Genomic DNA, 26,465 nt, shown 5'->3' with positions numbered 1-26,465 from the left:
GGTCATAAAGCAGAGCAGCCAGCGCCCATTGTAGTTTCGTCGACTAAAATATTTAGTCTTAATTTTAGTCAAAGGGATATTTTTTCCGACTAAAATTGGACTAAAACTAAATTAAAAGTTTCTCATGAGACTAAAACTATGACTAAAATGTCCAGATATTTTAGTCGACTAAAATAAGACTAAATAAAAATGAAAAGGAGAGACTAAAATCATCCAAACTTCTATTGAGCGTCTGAAAGAGCCTCAGATGTAAATCCACTGCCAAAGGATCAGCTCTGAGCTTTTTCAAGATTAAATATAATTAATATTATCAATGCAAAGTCAACTAAATTTACTTGCAAATTTAGTCGACTAAAACTAGACTAAAATCGAATTACATTTTCCTCAAAAGACTAAGATTAAATTAAAAAATGTCGTCAAAGTTAACACTGGTTTGAGTATTGGCGATATTATGAATGTTGGTGCATTGAATGTTCATCTTTTCTCCATTTTGAGATCAATGATCAGTTAAATCTATCAAATAACTAATAGAAAAACATTTAACAAGGATCTCTACACGTTGTTTAGGAAGGTCCGGCTCTGAGCCTCCACAGAGCTCCAGAGCCTCAGTCCACTTTTTATTACTAATGAATAATAAACAGTGGTTATGAATGTGAACCAGCCCGGCCCTGTCACATGGGTCAAAGCAGAGAAGGGCTGTGACCCAGATCTGGCCCAAAGCTAAAGATAAGACAATCCTTCATTGATCTCACAACGGAGAAATTCACTTGTTCCATTCGCCGTTTAGATCACTCAGGATGTGCAAAACAAACAGGAAATGTGAAAACAGTTAAAACGGTGTCTTATGCACAATCAGCAGCGCAGATTTGTGATTTTCCCAGTGGGTCAGACTCGATCTCACGAACTTGTGCTGATGTGCCGGGCGCTCGACCAGCAGAGCTAAATGAGTGCACAATAAGTATAAGCACAAATCTTAAAGGGCAGAATTATAACAATAAGGAAATACAAATAAATAAAAATAGTATGAGAATTACAACAGATTATTACCCTTGTGTCGCCTTCGCGGGTCATTTTGACCCACTGTCATGCTCCGGGCATTTGGATGCAGGTGACACAAGGGGGCGCTCTTCCAACCTTCTCAGTGTAAATGTGAGTTGACTTTAGGTCAGACATGAGTGACAGTAACATGAGGCTAAACACAGTGAGCTCTTTGTTTGCAGTAAAAAGGCTGAGGCCTCATTGTTCTTCAGTCACAGACTGAGAAGTGAAGAAGGAAGTCATGGAGCTTCTGCTTTAGACAGAACTTCAGACTTCTGCTGCAGGTAAGAGTCATATCATATTCTCAAACTCAAATATGTAGTAAAAACATAATATATGGAAAATTATTTGAAAATCATGTTTCTAATCAAAATTTTTATTTTTATTTGTATTTACTCTCATTCTAAAAAAAAACAAAAACAAACCCTAACCATTTGTATCTGCTGTAAAGTCATGTTTGTCCCAGTTCCTCTGACTCGTGGTGGGTCCTGGTGGACCGTGACAGATGTGGACAGGACTGTGGTAGATCTACTTTTACTTTGGAGAAAATAGTTACTATAGTAACTGTTGAAGAAATGAACCTCACGAGCTTCTTCTGTAACATCTGTCCACATCAGTCCTGCTGCACCACGACTCAGAGGAACTGGGACAAACATGACTCTACAGCAGATACACATGAACAAATGGCCTGGGTTTGTTTTTTGTTTTTTAGAATGAGAGTAAATAAAATAAAATAAAATAAAAAAATTGGATTAGATACAGGATTTTCAAATATTTTAAGATAAGATAAGATAAGAAGAACTTTATTGTCTGTCCCCAAAGGCGACAGAAATTCGTCTTTGACAGGCTCAAACATGCACACACACTTCCATAAAAACACAGGCACATTTAAAATCAACATAACAATAATGAACAGCAGGACTACGGTTTGTGATCGTTCAAAGTGGAGATTTTTCTTTTTGTAATGATAATTTTCCATATATTATGTTTTTACTACATATTTGAGTTTGAGAATATGATATGACTCTTACCTGCAGCAGAAGTCTGAAGTTCTGTCTAAAGCAGAAGCTCCATGACTTCCTTCTTCACTTCTCAGTCTGTGACTGAAGAGCAATGAGGCCTCAGCCTTTTTACTGGAAACAAAGAGCTCACTGTGTTTAGCCTCATGTTACTGTCACTCATGTCTGACCTAAAGTCTCACTCTGAAGAAAGTCAACTCACATTTACACTGAGAAGGTTGGAAGGCGCCCCCTTGTGTCACCTGCATCCAAATGCCCGGAACATGACAGTGGGTCAAAATGACCCGCGAAGGCAACACAAAGTAGAATATCGAGGTGGAAAGTTTACGTCCTCGTGCAGGTTACAATCCTGTTTCTTCTGGTATTACAGCAATGTCAGCTCCATGAGGACCAAAGAGAAGGGCCTTCCTCACACATTGTTTGTGACCCAGCCTTGAGTAATAGCAACAGCTCTAGCCCTAACAAACTATGTGTAACGAATAGCAGTAATAGTAGTAGTTATAGTAGCAGTAATTGTAGTAGTAGAAGTCAAATGGACATGCTCAGGTTCTCCTCTGGCCCAGTCCTGCCTCACCTCTTCTCCTTGTGTCCAGTAGGTGGCGCTGAAGCTGCCGTCTCTTCCACACGGAGCATGCTCAGTCCGTCGCATGTTGACTCTTTCCAAAGCCCTCCCCAAAGCCAGGCCCAGACCAGAGCCCCGCCCTTAAGGCCTCTCTCAGACCAGAGTCCCGCCCTCTCTCAGACCAGAGTCCCGCCCCTTAAGGCCTCTCTCAGACCAGAGTCCCGCCCTAAAGGCCTCTCTCAGACCAGAGTCCCGCCTTAAGGCCTCTCTCAGACCAGAGTCCCGCCCTTAAGGCCTCTCTCAGACCAGAGTCCCGCCTTAAGGCCTCTCTCAGACCAGAGTCCCGCCCTTAAGGCCTCTCTCAGACCAGAGTCCCGCCTTAAGGCCTCTCTCAGACCAGAGCCCCGCCCTTAAGGCCTCTCTCAGACCAGAGTCCCGCCTTAAGGCCTCTCTCAGACCAGAGCCCCGCCCTTAAGGCCTCTCTCAGACCAGAGTCCCGCCCTTAAGGCCTCTCTCAGACCAGAGTCCCGCCCTCTCTCAGACCAGAGTCCCGCCCTTAAGGCCTCTCTCAGACCAGAGTCCCGCCCTTAAGGCCTCTCTCAGACCAGAGCCCCGCCCTTAAGGCCTCTCTCAGACCAGAGTCCCGCCTTAAGGCCTCTCTCAGACCAGAGTCCCGCCCTTAAGGCCTCTCTCAGACCAGAGCCCCGCCCTTAAGGCCTCTCTCAGACCAGAGCCCCGCCTTAAGGCCTCTCTCAGACCAGAGTCCCGCCTTAAGGCCTCTCTCAGACCAGAGTCCCACCTTAAGGCCTCTCTCAGACCAGAGTCCCGCCTTAAGGCCTCTCTCAGACCAGAGTCCCGCCTTAAGGCCTCTCTCAGACCAGAGTCCCGCCTTAAGGCCTCTCTCAGACCAGAGTCCCGCCCTTAAAGCCTCTCTCAGACCAGAGTCCCGCCCTTAAGGCCTCTCTCAGACCAGAGTCCCGCCCTTAAGGCCTCTCTCAGACCAGAGTCCCGCCCTTAAGGCCTCTCTCAGACCAGAGTCCCGCCTTAAGGCCTCTCTCAGACCAGAGTCCCGCCCTCTCTCAGACCAGAGTCCCGCCCTTAAGGCCTCTCTCAGACCAGAGTCCCGCCCTTAAGGCCTCTCTCAGACCAGAGTCCCGCCCTTAAGGCCTCTCTCAGACCAGAGTCCCGCCCTTAAGGCCTCTCTCAGACCAGAGTCCCGCCTTAAGGCCTCTCTCAGACCAGAGTCCCGCCTTAAGGCCTCTCACAGACCAGAGTCCCGCCCTTAAGGCCTCTCTCAGACCAGAGCCCCGCCCTTAAGGCCTCTCTCAGACCAGAGTCCCGCCCTTAAGGCCTCTCTCAGACCAGAGTCCCGCCCTTAAGGCCTCTCTCAGACCAGAGTCCCGCCCTAAAGGCCTCTCTCAGACCAGAGCCCCGCCTTAAGGCCTCTCTCAGACCAGAGTCCCGCCCTTAAGGCCTCTCTCAGACCAGAGTCCCGCCTTAAGGCCTCTCTCAGACCAGAGTCCCGCCTTAAGGCCTCTCTCTGAGTCCCGCCCTAAGGCCTCTCTCAGACCAGAGTCCCGCCCTTAAGGCCTCTCTCAGACCAGAGTCCCGCCTTAAGGCCTCTCTCAGACCAGAGTCCCGCCCTTAAGGCCTCTCTCAGACCAGAGTCCCGCCCTTAAGGCCTCTCTCAGACCAGAGTCCCGCCCTTAAGGCCTCTCTCAGACCAGAGTCCCGCCTTAAGGCCTCTCTCAGACCAGAGTCCCGCCCTTAAGGCCTCTCTCAGACCAGAGCCCCGCCTTAAGGCCTCTCTCAGACCAGAGTCCCGCCCTTAAGGCCTCTCTCAGACCAGAGTCCCGCCCTTAAGGCCTCTCTCAGACCAGAGTCCCGCCCTTAAGGCCTCTCTCAGACCAGAGTCCCGCCCTTAAGGCCTCTCTCAGACCAGAGTCCCGCCTTCAGGCCTCTCTCAGACCAGAGTCCCGCCTTAAGGCCTCTCTAAGACCAGAGTCCCGCCCTTAAGGCCTCTCTCAGACCAGAGCCCCGCCCTTAAGGCCTCTCTCAGACCAGAGTCCCGCCTTAAGGTCTCTCTCAGACCAGAGCCCCGCCTTAAGGCCTCTCTCAGACCTGGGTTTGCGGAGGCTGCGTTTGAGCCTGTCACGGTGCATTGTGTCCAGGCGGGGGCGCCGTGTTGAGCGCGTCTGACTGTCCCGTGTTGTTTCTTTTGTCCTCAAGGGGCTGATGGGGCCGGCGGGGAGCTCAGGACCCGCGGGACCAAAGGGAGAGCGGGTGAGTGTCTGGAGTGCACAGGCTCGTTGCTGCCCCCTGGTGTCTGATCGTAACACGGGTCTGTTCTGTTTCAGGGAGAAAAGGGAGACACTGGTTTACCAGGACCAACCGGGCCTCAAGGCATCCCTGTAAGAGCCCGCCCTGCAGAGCACACCTCAGCCACATCAGCGCTTACGCGGTCACAGGATGTGGGCGTGGTGGTGGTGGGAGGGGCTTCAGACTCATTCTGTAGAGTTTGTTCTTGCGTTGGACCATGTTTGAGTCTGTCGCTCGGCCTCTGATTGGTTACTCGTCATAAGTAGAGCCGGGTACCGTACCAGTACTTTAACCTCTTAACTCCCGCCTGAACCGAGAGGATCTTTTTCCTCACGTCATCATTTTTTTGTTGGGTGTTCAGCTCATTTTTGTAACTTTTTTGTTATTTTTTTTGTAATTTTTTCGTCCATTTTTTCATCCATTTTTTATGACACTTTAGTCATTTTTTTGGTCATTTTTTGTCACATTTTTCGTCATTTTTTCGTTAATTTTTTATCAATTTTTTATCAATTTTTGTCACATTTTGTCATTTTTTCGTCATTTTTTTGTCACATTTTTGTCATTTTTTTGTCACATTTTTGTTATTTTTTCATCATTTTTTCGTCATTTTTTCGTCATTTTTTCGTCATTTTTTTGTCACGTTTTTGTCATTTTTTGTCACATTTTTGTTATTTTTTTGTTGATTTTTTATCCATTTTTTTGTCATTTTTTTTGGTCATTTTTTCTCGTTTTTTTGTCACATTTCCATCATTGTTTTCGTCTCAGTTTTGTTGCTTTTTTCACAGTTTTTTCCCAGAAGCTTTTGGATTGGGGTAAAGCCAAACTGGAGAAAATGTGCTCGGTTCAGGTGGGAGTTAAGGGGTTAAAGGGACTACACAGAGTTTAGAATGTTGAGATTAAGTACTTTCCTCCCCCCACATGTTCCTCCATGTCCTAATGACCTGCTCACCACAACTGCCTCTAAAATCCTGCACTGTCACTCAGAAACGTGTTACTTCGGGTCTGAAGTGCCGTCATGCACGAGCTTAAAGGGATATTTCAGGATTTTTGACATAGGGCCTCATTTCCTAGTTATCCAGAGACTAACCATATAAATGTCTGTGTCTATAGAATCATTTAAAATACCTTATATTTGAGCAGCATCAGCTTCGTGGTTGTATAAGCTACGCGGCGGCGGAGTGATCTGCTAGAAAATAGTCCCTCAAAATGCATCATTCATGTGATGCAGGTCAGGTATATTCCAAACATGATTCTATGGACAGACATGTATATGGTTAGTCTGGTGTTATAAGTGATTTGCCTCAGGTGCTCTGTGGAGCGGGTCACACTGTTTTTAATGCAGGCTCGCTGATACCATAGACATGCACTAGCCTAGCACTAGCCTAGCGCCACAAAACTCTTCAGACATAAGAACTGCATGAACTACAAAAAAAAATATGTCCAGAAATCAGCAACACTCTGGATAATGAGGAAATGAGGCCCTATGTCAAAAATCCTGAAATATCCCTTTAATATAGAACCTGCAGTTACGCATAAGGCCTGAGGCGGCAGTAGTGAGTATAAAATAACAACGTCTCGCCCCTTTAATGATACTTGGTTTTCGATACTGAAATATTAGTCGTCTCGAACCAGAAAACAGAACAATTATGTCTGGTAGATCTGCACATTTACAATATCGTCAATGCAAGAATAAGCAAAGAAATTGGGGGAAAAATTGAGGAAAAAATGTGTGAAAATAGTTAAAATATGAGTAATTCAAAATTACCAAAAATAATGGTAAAAAACATTTATATATAGTGTTGTATTTGATATATATTTATTTATAGGGAAAATAAATTGGGGGGAAATTCTGAGAAATATTAGAACAAATGAGGGAACTGAATTCCCAGTACTTTAGCTTCTGTCCATGATGGCAGTAGTTGTAGTAAAAGTCTCCCTGAACATGTGAAGTATAAACGTGTGGTCTGCTCCTGCAGGGTTTAGTCGGACCACAGGGCCTCAAGGGGAACCGGGTGAGTGCCTCTCCTTTAATCTTCACAAACTTAATCAGTCCACCTGGAGTTTCGCAGCAACATCTTCCTCTGATTTTCTCAGTGATTTCAGCCTCGCACTGAGAGTTTCAGTCTCTCTGAGAGTTTCAGTCTCGCTCTGAGAGTTTCAGTCTCTCTGAGAGTTTCAGTCTCGCTCTGAGAGTTTCAGTCTCTCTGAGAGTTTCAGTCTCGCTCTGAGAGTTTCAGCCGCTCTGAGAGTTTCAGTCTCGCTCTGAGAGTTTCAGTCTCTCTGAGAGTTTCAGTCTCGCTCTGAGAGTTTCAGTCTCTCTGAGAGTTTCAGTCTCGCTCTGAGAGTTTCAGTCTCTCTGAGAGTTTCAGTCTCGCTCTGAGAGTTTCAGTCTCTCTGAGAGTTTCAGTCTCGCTCTGAGAGTTTCAGTCTCTCTGAGAGTTTCAGCCTCTCTGAGAGTTTCAGCCTCTCTGGAGTCTGAGGGCATTTTCAAACCAGCGTGTGATGAACGAGTGAGAGTGTGAAGTTCACACCGGCCTCTTCTACAGGAAACATGTTCACACATGTTTATTACTTTCCAAAGTCTGGCTCATTTCTACATAATGTTTTAATGACACCAGCCATGTTATCCTCATGTCCTCAATGTTTGGCCATAAAAGGCTGGATTCACAAACCTGACACCATCAGTCCTTTCATCCGACCAACATCCAGCAGGGGTGACCTCAGTTCATTTGTGCTGAGCGGCGTAGGCTGTGACGTATTATAAAAGAAACAAGTTACAGAAATGACTTTTTTCCATAACAAAATACGGGAACATATTAGTCGTTACAATGTAAGTAAATTGCATTTAAATGGTTTGTATTGATGGACGAACAGGAAACTCAGATCCAGTTAGACACTGGTGAATAAGATCTGCAGTTACGTGTTGTTAACAGAGAGAGGAAGACTTTGACTGATTATATTTTGCCAAAAGTAACTCAAAGTAACTCAAAGTAACTCAGCTACATTTCGAAAAGAGTGAATATAGAACATGTTACAATTTTAAAGTCACTTTCCCAACACTGGGGCTGAGAGAGAAAGGGGCCATTACCGAGACATAAACCATAAATCGACATTTTTTGCATTTACCATGGTCACTATGGTTACCACTGAAGCCGCACCGACTCCGTTTCCGTGGATACACCTTTGGCGTGTGTGGTCTGCGGCGTTGATCCATGCGTTCGTTCCCTCTCGCGAGCTGAACCCGAGACTCTCCTGTCTGAGCTGAGATGTTGCTGCGAAACCCGGAGTTTCCAAACGCACATGTGTTTTGTTCTGAGTGATCTTCTCCTCCTCCTCCTCCGGCTCACCCTAACCTCTGAGTAACTCCATCTCTGCATTCACCTTCTCCTGTCTCCAGCACGTCCAAGCCTCGCCCGACACACACCCACAAAACAAACAGGCTGCTCTGTGATTGGCTGGCGGCAGGTCATGTGACGGACGTGCTGGAATCAGACCCATTTCCTGTCAGTGCTGCCAACTCCGCCCGCGGTTCGTGTCCGGTTTAGGCTCCAGTCGATTCTCCTTCGTCTGGTTTTACGAGCCGGGATTGTCCGAGTCGGGTTTGTTGTTGGTTCTTCGGTGATTCCAGTTCATCCTGGGCCTGGTCTCGAGGCTTCAGTTTCTGCCACGCTCTTCAGCATCATCGATATGTTGTCTTCCTCTCGGGACATGGACAGTGTTTAACTCACGGTGGGAACACGCTGCAAAAAGTAATGAACTGGATCAGTATAAACATCTCGATTTGAGCATAATAATCCAAATGTTTGTTGTTTTGACGAGTTAACCTCTTAACTCCCGCCTGAACGGAACCCATTTTATCCAGTTTGGCTTTACCCTAATCAAAAAGCTTCTCCGGAAAAAAGCACCAAAACAGCGACAAAATATGAAAAGAAAACAAGGATGTAAACGCAACAAAAATGTGACAAAAATTCAACAAAAATGTGACAAAAATTCAACAAAAATTCAACCAAAAAATGACAAAAATTCAACCAAAATGTGACAAAAATTCAACCAAAAAGTGACAAAAATTCAACAAAAATTCAACCAAAAAATGACAAAAATTCAACAAAAAAATGACAAAAATTCAACAAAAATGTGACCAAAATGAGGCGTTACACAGGCCTATGTAAAAGCCAAAGAGGAGAGAATGCATTTGCTTTAGGCGGGTGGTAAGAGGTTAAGAAGTTCTTGGGCATTTGTCCTAGTTTATTTCACTTGTTCTGAGATGTTTCTGACTCGTTTCAATACATTTCGTCCTTATTTCAGGTCATTTACTTTGCCAATGGGGAAAGAACATTGGTCTTATCTCATTGGCGATTTTACTTTCTTATTTCAAGCGAGATTTACCTTAGAACTGGTCTGAAATGTCCTCAAACAAGCAAAGTAAACTCGGTCCGATCAGGAAAAGTGTCTAAATGAGTCAAAACCGACAAAAACAGGAAACATTTCCTGAATTCAAGTCATTTAAGCCAATGCTTGATATTTACTTTTTGCAGTGTTAAGGTTATAGTTTGTCCTGAGACAGATTATAAAGGATGAAGCCTAAATAATGACTGAAGTCGGGCTTAGAGATGAATCGAATTCAATGAATTCATGCTTTTAAAAACAGACGATGTGGAAACTGGCTAAATGTAAACTCGTGTCCGCCTGACGGAAGCCGTGCTGACGGTTCAGCTCCGTGGGGACAGTTTTTGAAAATGACAGTGGAACCAGAGACTTTCTAACGTGCTCTGCAGCTTCACAAAGGCGTTTCTGTGTTTCTGTTGTGCACGATGGAGTTTTCTTTGCTAAAACAAGTTTGCCGCGTCTTCTCTCTTCCCCTTGAGTCTCCATGTGGCTCCAGGATGATCAAACTAAAGGCTTACGTTCATGTGGAGCTCGTTTTCCTGAGATGTGACGTCATCGTCCCCAGTTTGTGTTCGTGTGGTTTTTATGGGAAAGTGGGGATTTTGAAGTCGTCAAATAAAAACGATCTTTTATCGTTGATTAGTGCTTAGCTGAGCTGATCATTTAAATGTGTTGTTAGCCTCTCATAAGCTAACGTTAGTTTGTTGGTTTAAAATATATATATACCGTAAATGCTCTAATATAGGCCGGGGCCTTTATTTACTCGAGGGCATCAGTACCAGGCCTTTATTGGAACCAGGCCACAATTAGAGACAGGCCTTTATTTCTATTTGAGAAAAATGGACGACCAGGAAAATGAAGAGAAACGAGATTTGTGTCCATTTGCACCTAAAATATTAGGTTCATTTATTAATGAACATTTCAAACCCTCTCTCAGCGGCTGGAACATTGATGCCTTTTATTTTGTCGGGACAACAGGAAGTGTTTCGTTGCTGTTAGCGGAGCTTTGACATCAGTGTCACTGCAGGTTTCTGTTTCGTTTTTACCGCGGACCGGATTATTTGTTGTTATCTTGTGTAAAAGGCGAGTTTAGACGGAGCGTTTGTGTTTGTGATCGATCATGAGACTGACCCGAGAGAAGTCGTTCACTGTCTCACATCCTCATGAGACTAGATTTAGCCTCAGCGTGTTTCGATCCTGCCCTGAGACGGTTCATGCGGCTCTAACGTGTCTGGACTTGTTATGCTAAACCATGAAAGATTTTAAATTGTATTCTCTGAGCGCCTGAAGCCAGTGCAGAGGCCGGAGCACTGGACTAATATGGACTTATATGGTCGTATTATGTGACGTTGGCGACTCCTGGACTCACGGCTGTGTCAGCGACTGAGTCTGGAGCCGAACATACGTGTGATGTCGTTCTGCTTTGATATTCACACAGGGTCACTGCTGTCGATGTGTTTTAAGGGCTGTAGCTTCAGCTCGTCCCGTTGTCCCGTTGTGGTGTTGGATCGTCCCGTTGTCCCGTTGTGGTGTTGGGATCGTCCCGTCTTCACGAGCGATGTCCGCCTCGCCTCGCGCCTGTGGGGACTTTGACTCCTCGTCTGGGAGTTGGCAGCTCTGACGTGTCTTGGTTTGACTCTGTTCCTTTGTTTCCGCAGGTCTCCTCCTCTCCCCTCCCCCCTCCCTCTGCTCGGGCCCGGCCTCTCCTCGTTTCCTCTCCTCTCTCCTTGTCTCCTCTCCTTGCCGGGGGTTGCCCTCTGTCCCTCTCACTGCCTGCTGTAATCTGTAGTCCTCCTCCTCAACTAAACTCTCCCATAATCTCCTTCCTCCTTACACCATCCTAAACCTTTCAGCCAGTGCTCTCCGCTCAGACGCGTCACACGCAGGTATCGTTCCGGAATGTTCTCGATCCCGGCAGGTCCGAGTCCTCAGGTCGCTTTGAATGAAGGAACCAGAGCGATCGCCAGAGTCTGGTTGTTTCCCTGCACTTCTGGACTGGAGGGAAACAAAAACAGTGATTCATTTCAGACTCTGTTGGGCTTCAGGTCCACGGGCGGCAGCAGAGCCTGGACGACCGATCCAGCGGCTGCTCTGCTCAGAACAAGAACAAGAGACACAACTGGACAAAGTGCAGGAGGGGCTTTAAAGACGTGTGTGAACCGTCAGACTTGCATCATCCATCCATTTTCTTCTTCTGTGTCCGGGGCCTGATCCACACACACCTGCTCCAGCTGTTCTGACCCCGAGGCCACACCTCCTCCAGCTGTTCTGACCCCGAGGCCACACCTCCTCCAGCTGTTCTGACCCCGAGGCCACACCTCCTCCAGCTGTTCTGACCCCGAGGCCACACCAGGCCAGCTCACAGGGGCCTTTCCGAAACCGCTCCCTCCTCCCTCCCCCCTAACACTCAGTCTGCGCTCCTTCTGCATCGACACCACACTTAACAGGTGTGTGTTACACTGAGAGCCGTCCCACGAGCAACACACCAAACAACTACAGTTCCGCGTTTACTCAGGACCTAAGGGTTCATTTTAACAACTCTCTCGTCTTATAGACCAGTGGTTCTCAACCTGGGGGTCACCAGAATCTATAGATAAAATATACATATTTTTATTAGCATATAATCTAATATTTTATTGTAGCATGTGAGTGCTATTTTACCAGAGTGACATTACTTGAACGTAATTTGATGAATTTTAACGTTAGCCATTTGTTTTTTTTCTTTGTTTTTTAAGAATTATGTGCCTATTTCTCACGGTGTGACCAGGTCGGGGGGTCACGAACCCCTTTAAGGCGAGACACTGCAGGTGAATAGGGGAAAAAATGAAAAAAATAAATGTAGAGATGTCAATTTGAAAAAAAATGTGTTGCATTTTTTCTGTCATTTTATGTTTTCACAAAAAAATAAGGCATTTTGAGCATTAAAATGGCCAAAATTGCCTAAATTTTGGGCAACGAAATCAAAATAATGAATTGAGCCAGATTAAAATGTTATGGTTATATTTTATTGACATATTAGTAACTAAGATTTTTTCAGAGGGGATTTTGGATATTTTGTTTAGTTTTTCCATAAACTAATCATCAGTGAAAAAATCTGTAAAAACTCAAATTCCGCCTGTTTTTTTTTGTTTCAAAGCTGAATAAATCAGGCTACGAATTAGATATTAAAAAGTCCCTCTGAAAAAACCTTCAAAATGTTGTTGTGTCTCAGCCTGTAAAGTTTGGAGTCTGTGGGAGCTTCTATAAGGGCTCAGGCTCTGCCCGAGTGCGGCTTCTCTCATTCAGAGAAAACCAGCCCTGAAGTTTTGTAGCGAGTGCGCATGCTCGGCCCGTTCTTCCACTTTTCCGCTCCAGCGTCTCGTAGGAGGAAAAACACCATATTTGGGCGAAAGCGTCATCACGGGGCCCCTTAGCAGGACACGTGGATGTCAAATCTGTCAATATTTATGAATGAAAACCCGCGGGAAAGACGGCCTTTCTACTTCCGGGTCGCCCCCACCTCGCAGACAAAACATCATCAAATAAACATCATCATTTTTATATCTGACATGAAAACTAAGATGTAAAGATGTAAAAATCAATACTTTCACCTGCCGTGTCTCGCCTTAACTGTTATAATGGGGGTCGTGGCTCCAAAAGGTTGAGAACCACTGATATAGACGTTTATTAATGAAACAGAAAGCGACAGTGAGACTTGATATGATTTTATTGGGGGAGGAAAAGTTCTCCCTTGTGAGTTTGAAGAAGCTAAATTATATCATGTAAATACGACATATTTGAATCAGAATTACTTTGTAAACTCATAAGAACCTTTTGTTTATTTAAAAGTGTGATCAGTTGAACTTTTTTCCACATTATGGGCTGTGAGGACGGGGGGGGGGGGGGAGTGAGAGTCACAGCTCAAACTCCTCTGTTGAGTGAACCTCTGGAGGTCCCTCACTGAGGCCTGAGTGGGAGGGTGTAGGCCAGGGGTGCCCAAAGTGGGGCTCGCGGGCCGGAACTATTCTGTTGGCCCGCCAGAGAGTGACCTACTTTTGCGCAGCATCTGGTTAATACTCGCTCTCTCCCATTCATTCTCAATGGCAAATATAGATGCAGTTTTTTGGCCACCAGCGTCAATTTGGGGGCGCTGTTTCACTCCTTTCGCAAAGTTAAGTAAACACTGTTCTGGTGTCTTGGTATTTATCAGTCATAGAACGTCGTAGCATCAACTTCCCAACTTTTTCCACATTTTATTGCAAAGGTCGTTGACATCTATGACTTATAAAAGAATTTATACTGAACTGACACTTTCAAATGGGTCTAATGTGGCATTTTCTTTGACTTAAAGAAGTGAATGAGGTAAAGTCACTGTGGGTCGTGCAGGTACAGGTGGTGTTGTTTGCATAGATAGACTTAAATGCAAATGTAAACCAGAAAATAAAATAATAATAATTATTATTATTTGCAGTTATGTGTCTCACGCTGACATCGCCGTGATTGACCCGCGACCTTTAGGCGCTTTTTCATTTTGGCCTCGGAGACAAAAAGTTTGGGCCCCCCTGGTGAAGGGGAAGGGAGGAGGGAATGGTTTCGGAAAGGCCCATAGTCCCACCAGCGTGTCCTGGGCCTTCCACGAGGACCAGATGCCCGAGCCACCTCAGCTGCTCCTTTCGACGTGAAGGAGCAGCGACTCTACTCCGAGCTCCTCCCGGGTAACTGAGCTCCTCACCCGATCTCGAAGGGTGCGCCAGCCGCCCTGCGAAGGAAACTCATTCCGGCCGCTTGTATCCGCCATCTTGTCTCACGATCTGCCTCAAGATGGAGCGTGAGGCGGGCGGACGGATCGGGGCGGCGTCAGCAGTGATGCGGTCGCTGCATCGCTCTGTCGTGGTGAAGAGGGAGCTGAGTCCATCTACGTTCCCGCCCTCACCTGCGGTCATGAGATCTGGGTCCTGACTGAAAGGAGGCCGAGGACCGAAAGTCCAGACTCATTGATCAAACCAAAGTCTGCAGAGCTCAGAGTCTCCAGACCTGCTCAGCCAGCCCTGCAAAGGAATCTCATTTCGGCTTCAGTCTTGCCCCTTTTCGGACGGCCTGTCAAACACTTTTCATCACTTAAGGCGAGACACTGCAGGTGAAAAGATGTATATTTACAGATATCAATTTGAAACTTTTGCTGTCGATCACTGGCATAAATGTGAGAAAAAAACACATGGCAAGTTTTCTGTCATTTTATCTTTTCATATAAGAACAAGGTGTTTTATGCCTAAAAATGCCCCAAATTTCACATCTTTTTGGCGACGAAATCTGAATAACGGATAGAGCTACATTCAAACTTATTGTTTCATTTTATTGATGAATGAGTTACCAAGACTTTCTCAGAGGGGGTTTAGGATTTCTTGTTTAGTTTTAAAATAAGTTGTTTTTTAGTGGAAAAATGTGTAAAAATTTAATTTTCGCCTCATTTTTTGACATTCAAAACTCAATAAACGGGGCTTAAGGGATGAGATAACAAAAAATCCCTCTGAAAAAATCTTCCAAATATTGTTCAGTCCAAGGCTGGAAAATGTGAAGTCTTTAGGTCCGACTGACGTGGACATAGAGTCGCCACAATGACAGAAAAATGTGTTTTGAGAAAAAGGCCCTTGAAATTGCATTCTCCCATATAAGTCTATGGGGGAACATTGAATCAGTGCAATATTTAAACATGTTATTGTGAAGATCAGGCATATTTTCTGTTTCCGGGTGAAAGCTTATATGTTCAGAGACAGATTTGGCCCAAAACCTGAAAACTGAAAAAATTTAGTTTTGCCTGTAGTGTCTCCCCTTACCTGACCAGCTGACCTGAAGCCAGTACGTCCTGTCCTAATTCGTTCCCTGTGGAGATTAGCTCAGAAGTTTTTCAATAATAATGTTTTCTGAAGAGTGGACAGTGAGTCATAGATTCATGTCAAACAACCGAACCAACAAACAAAGAAGAGCGCCAGGTTTGATCTCACTCTCCACTCGCACTGGCTGAACCTTCCCCTTAACACACTCGTACTGACTTCACTGAATGAACCGTGATCTTTTGTTGAATATAAAAAGCGGAGGAGCGTTGGCGGAGGAGGACTAAAAGCTGTTGCTGGCTGTTGTTGCAGGGAGAGAGAGGGAAGAAGGGCAACAGGGGGGCGAAAGGGGAGAAGGGAGACCAAGGAGCGCCAGGCCTGGACGCACCCTGCCCGTTGGTATGTGAGGGGGGGGGAGCGCGGAGGCACGGGGAGCACACGCCGGGAAACACGGATGTCAAACCCCATCGTTACGGCATCGACGCTCCCCGTGCCTCCAGCCGGCTTTAACACCAGTCAGGAGGGTCTGGTCCAAGTCTGATCAAGTCCAGGAGATTATAAAGATGTTAACCTCTTAACTCCCGCCTGAACCGAGAGCCAGTTCTCCAGTTCAGCTTCACCTAAATCCTGTAGGCCAGTGTAACGCCTCATTTGAAAGCTAAGATCTACAAAACTCATCTAAATGGATCTTTTTCCTCAAGTCATCACATTTTTTTCCATCTTTTTTTTGGAGGGTATTCAACTCATTTTGTAACTTTTTTGTCATTTTTTTAGTAATTTCTTAGTCAAATTTTAGTATTTTTTTTTTAATTTTTGGTCATTTTTTTGTCACATTTTTGTCCATTTTTTTGTCATTTTTTTGTAATTTTAGGTTTTTTTTTTTTGTTTTTCTGTTATTTTTTGTCACATTTTTTGACATTTTTTTGTAATTTTTTTGTCAAATTTTAGTAATTTTTTTGTAATTTTTTGTAATTTTTTGTATTTTTTGTTGTTGTTTTTCTGTTATTTTTTGTCACATTTTTTGACATTTTTTTGTAATTTTTTGTCACATTTTTTGTCACATTTTTTGTCACATTTTGTGTCATTTTTTTGTCATTTTTTTGTCATTTTTGTCAATTTTTTTTGTCATTTTTTGTCATTTTTTGTCATTTTTTGTATTTTTTTTTGTTTTTCTGTTATTTTTTGTCCATTTTTGTCATTTTTTGTCAAAGTTTTCTCACTTTTTTGTCACATTTTTGTCATTTTGTCGTCTCAGTTCTGTCGCTATTTTCCCACCTTTTTCCCCAGAAGCTTTTGGATTGGGGTAAAGCCAAACTGGAGAGTCAGAGTCAGTTCTTCTGCTCTTTCCAAACACACTGTTTTACAATTCTGGGACTAAGACAGACTTGAGGCCGGAGCTCCGAGACTTTTCTCTTTCAGGACAGAGACTGACGAGAACCGAGCACCTCTGGGACACAGCAGCAGAGGGACACTCACCGCGGGGGGGCCGGGCTTTCGTCACGGAGCTGAGGGACACTCACCGCGGGAGGGCCGGGCTTTAGTCACAGCAGCAGAGGGACGCTCACCGCGGGGGGGGCCGGGCTTTAGTCACAGCAGCAGAGGGACACTCACCGCGGGGGGGCCGGGCTTTAGTCACGGAGCTGAGGGACACTCACCGCGGGGGGGGCCGGGCTTTCGTCACGGAGCTGAGGGACACTCACCGCGGGGGGGCCGGGCTTTAGTCACGGAGCTGAGGGACACTCACCGCGGGATGGCCGGGCTTTAGTCACGGAGCATGTAGTTTACCTGACGTCTGTGAGCGCTGGCCAGGTTTTTAAACAGATCCTTTGTCCGCCACAGTCAGATCCCTCACACGTTTCAACACTATATCAAGAATCACAGTGAAGACAATGGCACAAGCACCACAATAAAAGCATGTTTTAGCCCAGGTTTAGCCCTGGTTTAGTCGTACTTCCGCCCCTTTTTAGTCCCACTTTAGTCCCTTTTTAGTCCCGCTTTAGTCCTGGTTTAGCCCTGGTTTAGTCCCACTTCTGCCCCTTTTTAGTCCCACTTCAGCCCCTTTTTAGTCCCACTTTAGTCCTGGTTTAGTCCCACTTTAGTCCTGGTTTACTCCTGGTTTAGTCCCAGTTTAGTCCTGGTTTACTCCTGGTTTAGTCCCAGTTTAGTCCTGGTTTACTCCTGGTTTAGTCCCAGTTTAGTCCCAGTTTAGTCCTGGTTTAGTCCTGGTTTAGTCCTGGTTTAGTCTGGGTTCAGTCTGCCGCTGCTGGCTCTGCAGAGACTCGGTTCCTGTCAGTCCCGGTTCAGCTGCATGTTTAGTCTGAACTGCTTCGTTCTGGAGACGCCTCACAGTGAGGAGGCCCCTGTGGAGGTCAGAGCGCCTCACAGTGAGGAGGTCAGAGCGCCTCACAGTGAGGAGGCCCCTGTGGAGGTCAGAGCGCCTCACAGTGTGGAGGTCAGAGCGCCTCACAGTGAGGAGGTCAGAGCGCCTCACAGTGGCTCAGACTCTGGTGGTGTTTCAGGGGTTCAGAGGATTTAAAGGAGAGAAGGGAGAGCCGGGTCTGCCAGGCCTGGACGGGCTCGACGCCCCCTGCGCCGTGGTACGCACTACACCTCCCAGCATGCACCTGTCCAACACCACAGCTCCCAGCATGCACCTGAACAACACTACAGCTCCCAGCATGCACCTGTCCAACACTACACCTCCCAACATGCACCTGAACAACACTACACCTCCCAACATGCACCTGTCCAACACTACACCTCCCAGCATGCACCTGTCCAACACTACACCTCCCAGCATGCACCTGTCCAACACTACACCTCCCAACATGCACCTGTCCAACACTACAGCTCCCAGCATGCACCTGTCCAACACTACACCTCCCAGCATGCACCTGAACAACACTACACCTCCCAGCATGCACCTGTCCAACACTACACCTCCCAGCATGCACTTGTCCAACTCCCAGCATGCACCTGTCCAACACTACACCTCCCAGCATGCACTTATCCAACTCCCAGCATGCACCTGTCCAACACTACACCTCCCAGCATGCACCTGTCCAACACCACAGCATTAGAACCAAACTGTGCATGAACGTTTTGATCCGTTTCACTTTATGACACGAGCTCCAAACACGGCACGAGTGAAATGTTTATGACGTCGTCGTCTTTGTTCCACTCGGCCCAGGTCCAGGTCCAGGTCCAGGACCAGGTCCAGGACCAGGACCAGGTCCAGGTCCAGGACCAGGTCCAGGTCCAGGTCCAGGTCCAGGTCCAGGTCCAGGTCCAGGTCCAGGACCAGGTCCAGGTCCAGGTCCAGGTCCAGGACCAGGACCAGGTCCAGGTCCAGGACCAGGTCCAGGTCCATATTTAGGGCTGAGAACCGTTAAACGATGGCCAGTGTTGCCACAGATTTGAAATTGTAATCAGATTCCTGAATACTCCATTACTTTTGAAGTCAAGTAATCAGTAAAGTAACTAAGTAAGATTACAAGTTACGTTATTAGTTACATTCATCACCTCCCTCGCCTCAGAATGCAAATGAAAACCAGCTTTGCCAAAAGTGCAACAGAAAGTCACGTATTTCCATCTCTCACGTTTATGTCGTGAGTTTTTCAGGCTGAAAATGTGACACAGAAAGAAAAAAGAAGTTTATATTTGTACTAAAGTAAAGTTTTGATGCTGTTGGTCCAGGGACAGGATTAAGTAGAAGTGACTTGGTTTTCAGCTCAAATAAATAATACAATTTTATGGACTAAGCTGACAATATTTTTTTATTCGAGATGATAAATATTATAGTTTAGGTATTGGGGAAAAAAAATCGTAAACCAAGTGTTAGTACAAGTATAGAAAAAATATAACGGTGCCCAGCCCCAAATATGGACCGTCAGAAACCTGCAGAAATCACAGAAATCACAGAAATCTGCAGAAACAAGACGAGACTCACAGATTTTCAAACTAATATCTCTGAAGCCTGAGTTTGTGAAGGTCATTTCTACCACATGATGATAAATAACCCCTCGCTGTCCGAGCCTGTTCTCACCAAACTGACCCACATTTACTCACCAAACTGTCCCACATTTACTCACCAAACTGTCCCACATTTACTCACCCGCTCACCAAACTGTCCCACATTTACTCACCTGTTCACCAAACTGTCCCACATTTACTCACCCGCTCACCAAACTGTCCCACATTTACTCACCCGCTCACCAAACTGTCCCACATTTACTCACCTGCTCACCAAACTGTCCCACATTTACTCACCCACTCACCAAACTGTCCCACATTTACTCACCCGCTCACCAAACTGTCCCACATTTACTCACCCGCTCAGTCACACGGTCAGAGTTTGAACCACACAGTTTAAACGAAACACGCTTGGGTCAGTCCAGCTCAGTTCACCCGATGAGTTAAACCTAACCCTCTCCAATTGAGTTTGGGCGTGTCCCTCAGGGTCAATTTCAAGGTCAAAATATAGATACAAAGGTCATCCACCTAAAAAATACCCAAATACACGGTTTACTCCTGGTTTAGCCCTGGTTTAGTCCCACTTCCGCCCATTTTTAGTCCCACTTTACTCCTGGTTTAGCCCTGGTTTAGCCCCTGTTTAGTCCCACTATAGTCCTGGTTTGGCCCTGGTTTAGTCCCACTTCAGCCCCTTTTTAGTCCCACTTTAGTCCTGGTTTAGCCCTGGTTTAGTCCCACTTCAGCCCAGGTTTACTTCTGGTTTAGCCCTGGTTTAGTCCCACTTCAGCCCCTTTTTAGTCCCACTTTAGTCCTGGTTTAGCCCTGGTTTAGTCCCACTTCAGCCCAGGTTTACTTCTGGTTTAGCCCTGGTTTAGTCCCACTTCAGCCCCTTTTTAGTCCCACTTTAGTCCTGGTTTAGCCCTGGTTTAGTCCCACTTCAGCCCCTTTTTAGTCCCACTTTAGTCCTGGTTTAGCCCTGGTTTAGTCCCACTTCAGCCCCTTTTTAGTCCCACTTTAGTCCTGGTTTAGCCCTGGTTTAGTCCCACTTCAGCCCCTTTTTAGTCCCACTTTAGTCCCGCTTTAGTCCTGGTTTAGTCCTGGTTTAGTCCTGGTTTAGTCCTGGTTTAGTCCTGGTTTAGTCCTGGTTTAGTCCTGGTTTAGTCTCACTTCAGCCCCTTTTTAGTCCCACTTTAGTCCCACTTTAGTCCCGCTTTAGTCCTGGTTTAGTCCTGGTTTAGTCCTGGTTTAGTCCTGGTTTAGTCCTGGTTTAGTCTCACTTCAGCCCCTTTTTAGTCCCACTTTAGTCCCACTTTAGTCCCGCTTTAGCCCAGGTTTACTACTGGTTTAGCCCTGGTTTAGTCCCACTTCAGCCCCGTTTTAGTCCCACTTTAGTCCTGGTTTAGTCCTGGTTTAGTCCCACTTCAGCCCCTTTTTAGTCCCACTTCAGCCCAGTTTACTCCTGGTTTAGTCCTGGTTTAGTCCTGGTTTAGTCCCACTAAACCTAAAATACCCAAATACACGAACACATTTATATTCCTCGTGGTCTCCCCTTCACAGACAAACCTGTTTTTTGAAAATCGGACCAGTGGTGGCTGAGTTACAGCGATTTGAAAGTAGGCGGCCACGCCCTTTTTCGGGAAAAAGTGAAAAAATGAAAACGGTCTGATTAGTTTAAAATATGAAATTCTGGCTTTTCTGCCCATGAATTACATATATAGTAAATTTCACAAAAATTGGAGAGGGTGAGGTTTGAAAATGCTGTTTTTTGGGTGATCTGAGATGGACTGACCCACTTTACTTTGAACATGATACGAACTCCACTTATTCCAGGTAAGTCGTGAGTCCAGGTGTTTGAGGACAAGACTGTTGGTTTTGTGTTTGTCTGAAGGAGAGTCTGTGGCTGATTCTAAACAACAGCACGGGCCAAAGAGACCAGACCCAGACCAGACCAAGACCAGACCCAGACCCAGACCCAGACCAGACCAGACCAGACCAGACCAGACCAGACCCAGACCCAGACCCAGACCCAGACCCGGTCCTGGTCTTAAAGGATCTGGATCTGTGAGTTTGGCCGTCCCAAAGTAAAGCACAGGCACTTATGTGAGATACTGATATACTGTACCATTACCACTATGGAGTACTCATTTTTCAAACCTGGAAGACAAAACACTTGGATTCAGTTAACTCCGCCCCCTCTCTCCACTCATACAACTTTACTACAGTAGAAATATAAATACAGCAAAAAGTGAAGTTAATTTCTGATGCAGTTATAAAGAGTCGACATCTTTTATCGGGCCCGTACTGGCACTTCTCCTGCAAATGAAGTTCCTAACGGATAAATAAAGTGAATTTGATCTGCAACACAGCTTCATGAATGGCTAACACACACACGCTAACACACACGCTAGCACACATGCTAACACATACGCTAGCACACACGCTAACACACACGCTAGCACACGCACGCTAACACACACATGCCAACACACACACGCTAACACACACGCTAGCACACGCATGCTAACACACACATGCTAACACACACGCTAGCACACGCACGCTAACACACACATGCTAACACACACACGCTAACACACACGCTAACACACACACGCTAGCACGCATGCTAACACACATGCTAACACACACGCTAACACACACATGCCAACACACACATGCTAACACACACGCTAGCACACACGCTAGCACGCATGCTAACACACACGCTAGCACACACACGCTAGCACACACACGCTAACACACACGCTAGCACGCATGCTAACACACACTAGCACATATGCTAACACACACTAGCACATATGCTAACACACACGCTAGCACGCATGCTAACACACACTAGCACATATGCTAACACACACACGCTAACACACGGTAACAAACGGTAACACACACTCTAACACATAAAAGTGAATCCAATCTCGTTTCCCTGCGTTTCGCGGCGTTTCGCGGCGTTTCGCGGCGTTTCGCGGCGTTTCGCCCACAGCCTGATCCTTCAGACAAACTGAGCACACGCTGAACGTGAACCTCTCGCTCTCGCTCTCGTCCTTTCGCTTCTCACGCACTTCCTGTTTGTTTGTTTCCAGGGCGACGACGGTTTACCGGTGCCCGGCTGTTGGAACAAAGTAAGTGTGCCACTGCGCAGCGCCGCCCCACAGCGCCCCCTAGCGCCCCCTGGTGCCTAACCCGCTCTGCTCTTGTCGTTGCAGTGACCTTTGACGCTAACTCCCGAATGGCTTGTGTGGTCGTGTACATAGGATATTTATTTTTGTACTTCAGATATCCACCAAAAGTATTCAGTCCAAAGCTTATATGAGTATATGGCAGATTTGTACAGTCTATTTTAATATCTATGAAGTGTATTGAGTCATATCTATGCAGCTACAGCCGAGTGGAATCCTTATTAACTTATTTTACTGGAGATTATTATGGACCATGCTGCACTGAGACGTGGGGCTGGAAAGTTCTGGAAAGATCTGGAAGCTCGGGATCTTCTCAAAGTGGACGAGGAATGTTTAATATTTAATTTGAGTGAAAATCCCTCCCGAGTTTGACTGGAGTAAATCCGTCTCCTCCACACGTGTGTTTGTTTGCACTGAGCGACCTCAGACGGGTCCGCGGGCCTGAAACGGCTGCTGGCAGCTTTCATTGTGACCCGTCGTCACGTTAAGGGAATAAGTCGTTATTTTGTATCTGCATCACCTTTTTTACCTTGGACAGGCTGTGCTCACGCGGCGTCAGGGAGATGTTTGTGGAGAAGCTCAGAGGTTCCTCACTCTGGTTATGGATGAACAGACTCATTAAATATGAAAGTGTAGCTCCAGCTTTAGACGACAGAACTCAAAAAGGATTTACTCAACGTAAACTCAAAGCAGTGTTAATTCATCAACTAAAATATTTAGTCTTAATATTAGTCAAAGTGATATTTTTCTCGACTAAAATAAGACTAAATATAAATGAAGAGACTAAAATCATCCAAACTTCTATTGACGTCTGAAAGAGTCTCAGGATGATTATAATGAATATTATAAATGCAAAGTCGACTAAATTTACTTTACTAAAACTAGACTAAAATTGAAGATTTTTCTTCTCAACTAAAATTAAATAAAATGTTCGTCAAAATTAACACGGACTCAAACAGGTTTTAGTCGACGGAAACTCGAAGGGCCAGATCTTGTGCTGCACAGAGGGCGCAGGCTCCAAGTATATGAGGGGCGGAGCTAAGCGCTGTGTGGGCGGGGTCACGAGAGGAGGTGACAATGATGGAGCGCCATCATGTCCTCGTTCACACGGCACTGCCTTTGGCTTTCACAAACTAAGAACTTTATTTACCCATCGTGAGCTGAACCATGTTCACGACTCGAGAGACACAGAGCTACAGCGTCCGCTGTGACGCCGATCGACCCGCTGGCCGTGAACGCGAAACAAAACAAATGCACAAAGTGCAAACGCTCCTCCTTAGTGATAAATGTTACGCTATAGTCTGCGTTTTTAGTCGAAGGTTTTAGTTTGTACCTTTACTCAGCCTCTCAATCCCACCGTCACGTCTTCCGATGGGGAAGCAGAGGCTGGGGACTCGGAGGTGGGCTCGTCCATCACCGGGGCTGAAGTCCCAGAGGTGGTGAGAAAGCTCCTCGGTCTCTCTCGGTCTCAGACTTGTCGTCTCTCGGTCTCAGACTTGTCGTCTCTCGGTCTCAGACTTGTCGTCTCTCGGTCTCTCTCGGTCTCAGCTCGGTCTCTCTCGGTCTCTCTCGGTCTCTCGGTCTCAGACTTGTCTCTCGGTCTCTCTCGGTCTCAGCTCGGTCTCTCGGTCTCTCTTGGTCTCTCTCGGTCTCTCGGTCTCTCTCGGTCTCTCGGTCTCTCGGTCTCTCTTGGTCTCTCTCGGTCTCTCGGTCTCTCTCGGTCTCTCGGTCTCTCGGTCTCTCTTGGTCTCTCTCGGTCTCTCGGTCTCTCTCGGTCTCTCGGTCTCTCGGTCTCTCTCGGTCTCAGCTCGGTCTCTCTCGGTCTCTCGGTCTCTCTTGGTCTCTTGGTCTCTCGGTCTCTCGGTCTCTCTCGGTCTCTCTCGGTCTCTCTCGGTCTCTCTCGGTCTCAGCTCGGTCTCTCTCGGTCTCTCGGTCTCTCTTGGTCTCTTGGTCTCTCGGTCTCTCTCGGTCTCTCTCGGTCTCTCTCGGTCTCTCTCGGTCTCTCGGTCTCAGACTTGTCTCTCGGTCTCTCTCGGTCTCTCGGTCTCAGCTCGGTCTCTCTCGGTCTCTCTCGGTCTCAGCTCGGTCTCTCGGTTTCAGACTTGTCATCTCGGTCTCAGACTTGTCGTCTCTCGGTCTCTCTCGGTCTCTCGGTCTCAGCTCGGTCTCTCTCGGTCTCAGCTCGGTCTCTCGGTTTCAGACTTGTCATCTCGGTCTCAGACTTGTCGTCTCTCGGTCTCTCTCGGTCTCTCTCGGTCTCTCGGTCTCTCTCGGTCTCTCTCGGTCTCAGACTTGTCGTCTCTCGGTCTCTCGGTCTCAGCTCGGTCTCTCTCGGTCTCTCTCGGTCTCTCTCGGTCTCTCGGTCTCTCGGTCTCTCAGTCTCTCTCGGTCTCTCTCGGTCTCTCTCGGTCTCTCGGTCTCTCTCGGTCTCTCGGTCTCTCGGTCTCTCTCGGTCTCAGCTCGGTCTCTCTCGGTCTCTCTCGGTCTCTCGGTCTCTCGGTCTCTCTCGGTCTCAGACTTGTCTCTCGGTCTCAGCTCGGTCTCTCTCGGTCTCTCGGTCTCTCTCGGTCTCTCGGTCTCTCTCGGTCTCTCGGTCTCTCTGTCTCTCGGTCTCTCGGTCTGTCGGTCTCAGACTCTCTGGTGGCCGTGGTGAGCGCAGCCTGTCCAGACTCGGCCTGATCTAAAGTGTCCACTTTGAAAAACGTCCCGTCCCAGAATTCCAGATGAAGTTTTGAATCCTAAATGTTTTTATTTTTATTGTGAGAACTGTTGCGTTCCACAGCGACCTCTAGTGTCTGTCCTGTGTAAATACTGTCTGCCTCAGAAACCTTTGTCTTAATTTAGCGTTTTTGAAGGAAACAGAAGCCGCTTTTGGGCCGAATGGAATTTCGATGCTGGTTTGTTTTTTTTGGACGACTCTGGAGTTCGTTCTGGTTCAGTTTAAGAAAAAAGATCGAGTTTCTTTCCTTTTATTGCCACAAAGATCGGAGTCGAATGTAGCAAATGTTTATGGCTAACGAGCTAACAGCGTCCAGAGAGCTACAACTCCAGCACAGTGAGGAACATCTCCGTCACTTTCCCAAGTACAGATGAGGTGACGATAAAGGAGAGGCAGATGCCCTGTGGGTCACTGTCGTCGGAGAGTAAACATCAGGCGCTCTTCAGCAGATCGAGAAGAGGAAGAGGACGGGCTGAGGCAGAAACTTATTTATTTACAGCGTCACCGACGCGTCACATGTGCATTAGCCTTAAAAAGTGCTGAGACCCGGGACAGACGTCTGTCTCACACATGCTCACATCAGCCACAAATGTAGGACATATTTAGTTTGTTTCATTTATTGTCCCTGTAAGGAATGTGTCCTCTGCATTTGACCCGTCCTTCGATGCCGCTGGGGCGACCCGTGAGGAGCAGTGGTCGACAGCAGAGCCGCGCTCGGGGACCCGTCTCCATGATGTGGAGCCAGGCTGATGGTCAGAATCACCTGGCTGGAGGATTCACCTATTGTACATGTTTTTAGTGCTAGGGGAAACCGGAGTACCCGGAGGAAACCGGAGTACCCGGAGGAAACCTACGCAGACGCTAGCCTGGCTAACGACAGACTAAAATCACAAGTGATATTTAGTCTGGGGAAACCAATTCATTTTCTGGTAGGAGAGGTGTGGTTTACGATCGTCCATAGTCGTTTATTGTGCTGAATGTCTCTCATGCGTCTGCACGAGCCACAGCCAATCGTATCATCGTATCTGATCACGTATGACGTACCCGCTGTAAACTTTTGAGCTAAACTATTTAGAACAAGGTCTAAAGCTTGATCGAAAAATAGCGTCGCGTCTGCTGCTGCTCATTTTGGATCCGTAAATAAACTACAAGCTTCCGTATATCGAAGAGCTCGTCATCATCGCGCCGTCCCTCCTCGTTCTGTGATTGGTCCCAAATCCATGCGAACATTTGGGCCATGGTCCCCAGGCTGCTGTGCAGTTCCAAATGATTCGCACAGCAGTCTGGTGTGAACCAGGTTACACAGACATGGGGAGAACATGCTCCACACAGAAAGGCCCCGTCCAGATGGGAATCGAACCCGGGACCTTCTAGCTGTGAAGCGGAGGAACTAACTGCTGTGCCACCGTGCCGCAATAGTACGATATTCATTATACGGCT

General features: G+C 46.7%; 1 protein-coding gene across 1 annotated transcript in view; it reads left to right on the top strand.

The window, feature by feature from the left end:
- Positions 1-26,465, top strand: part of col13a1 (collagen, type XIII, alpha 1) — a gene marked incomplete at both ends in the record, with an annotated part of 74,246 nt that overhangs the window by 45,102 nt on the left and 2,679 nt on the right. The window contains 5 exons of the mRNA XM_079568346.1: positions 4,849-4,902; positions 4,977-5,030; positions 6,915-6,950; positions 15,447-15,533; positions 22,211-22,249. Coding sequence (XP_079424472.1) covers positions 4,849-4,902; positions 4,977-5,030; positions 6,915-6,950; positions 15,447-15,533; positions 22,211-22,249 — 270 coding nt within the window. The remainder of the gene's footprint in view (positions 1-4,848; positions 4,903-4,976; positions 5,031-6,914; positions 6,951-15,446; positions 15,534-22,210; positions 22,250-26,465) is intronic.

Source organism: Gobius niger, assembly GCF_951799975.1.
Source record: "Gobius niger genome assembly, chromosome: 12".
Classification (NCBI taxonomy): domain Eukaryota; kingdom Metazoa; phylum Chordata; class Actinopteri; order Gobiiformes; family Gobiidae; genus Gobius; species Gobius niger.
This window is presented reverse-complemented; position numbering and strand designations above follow the sequence as displayed.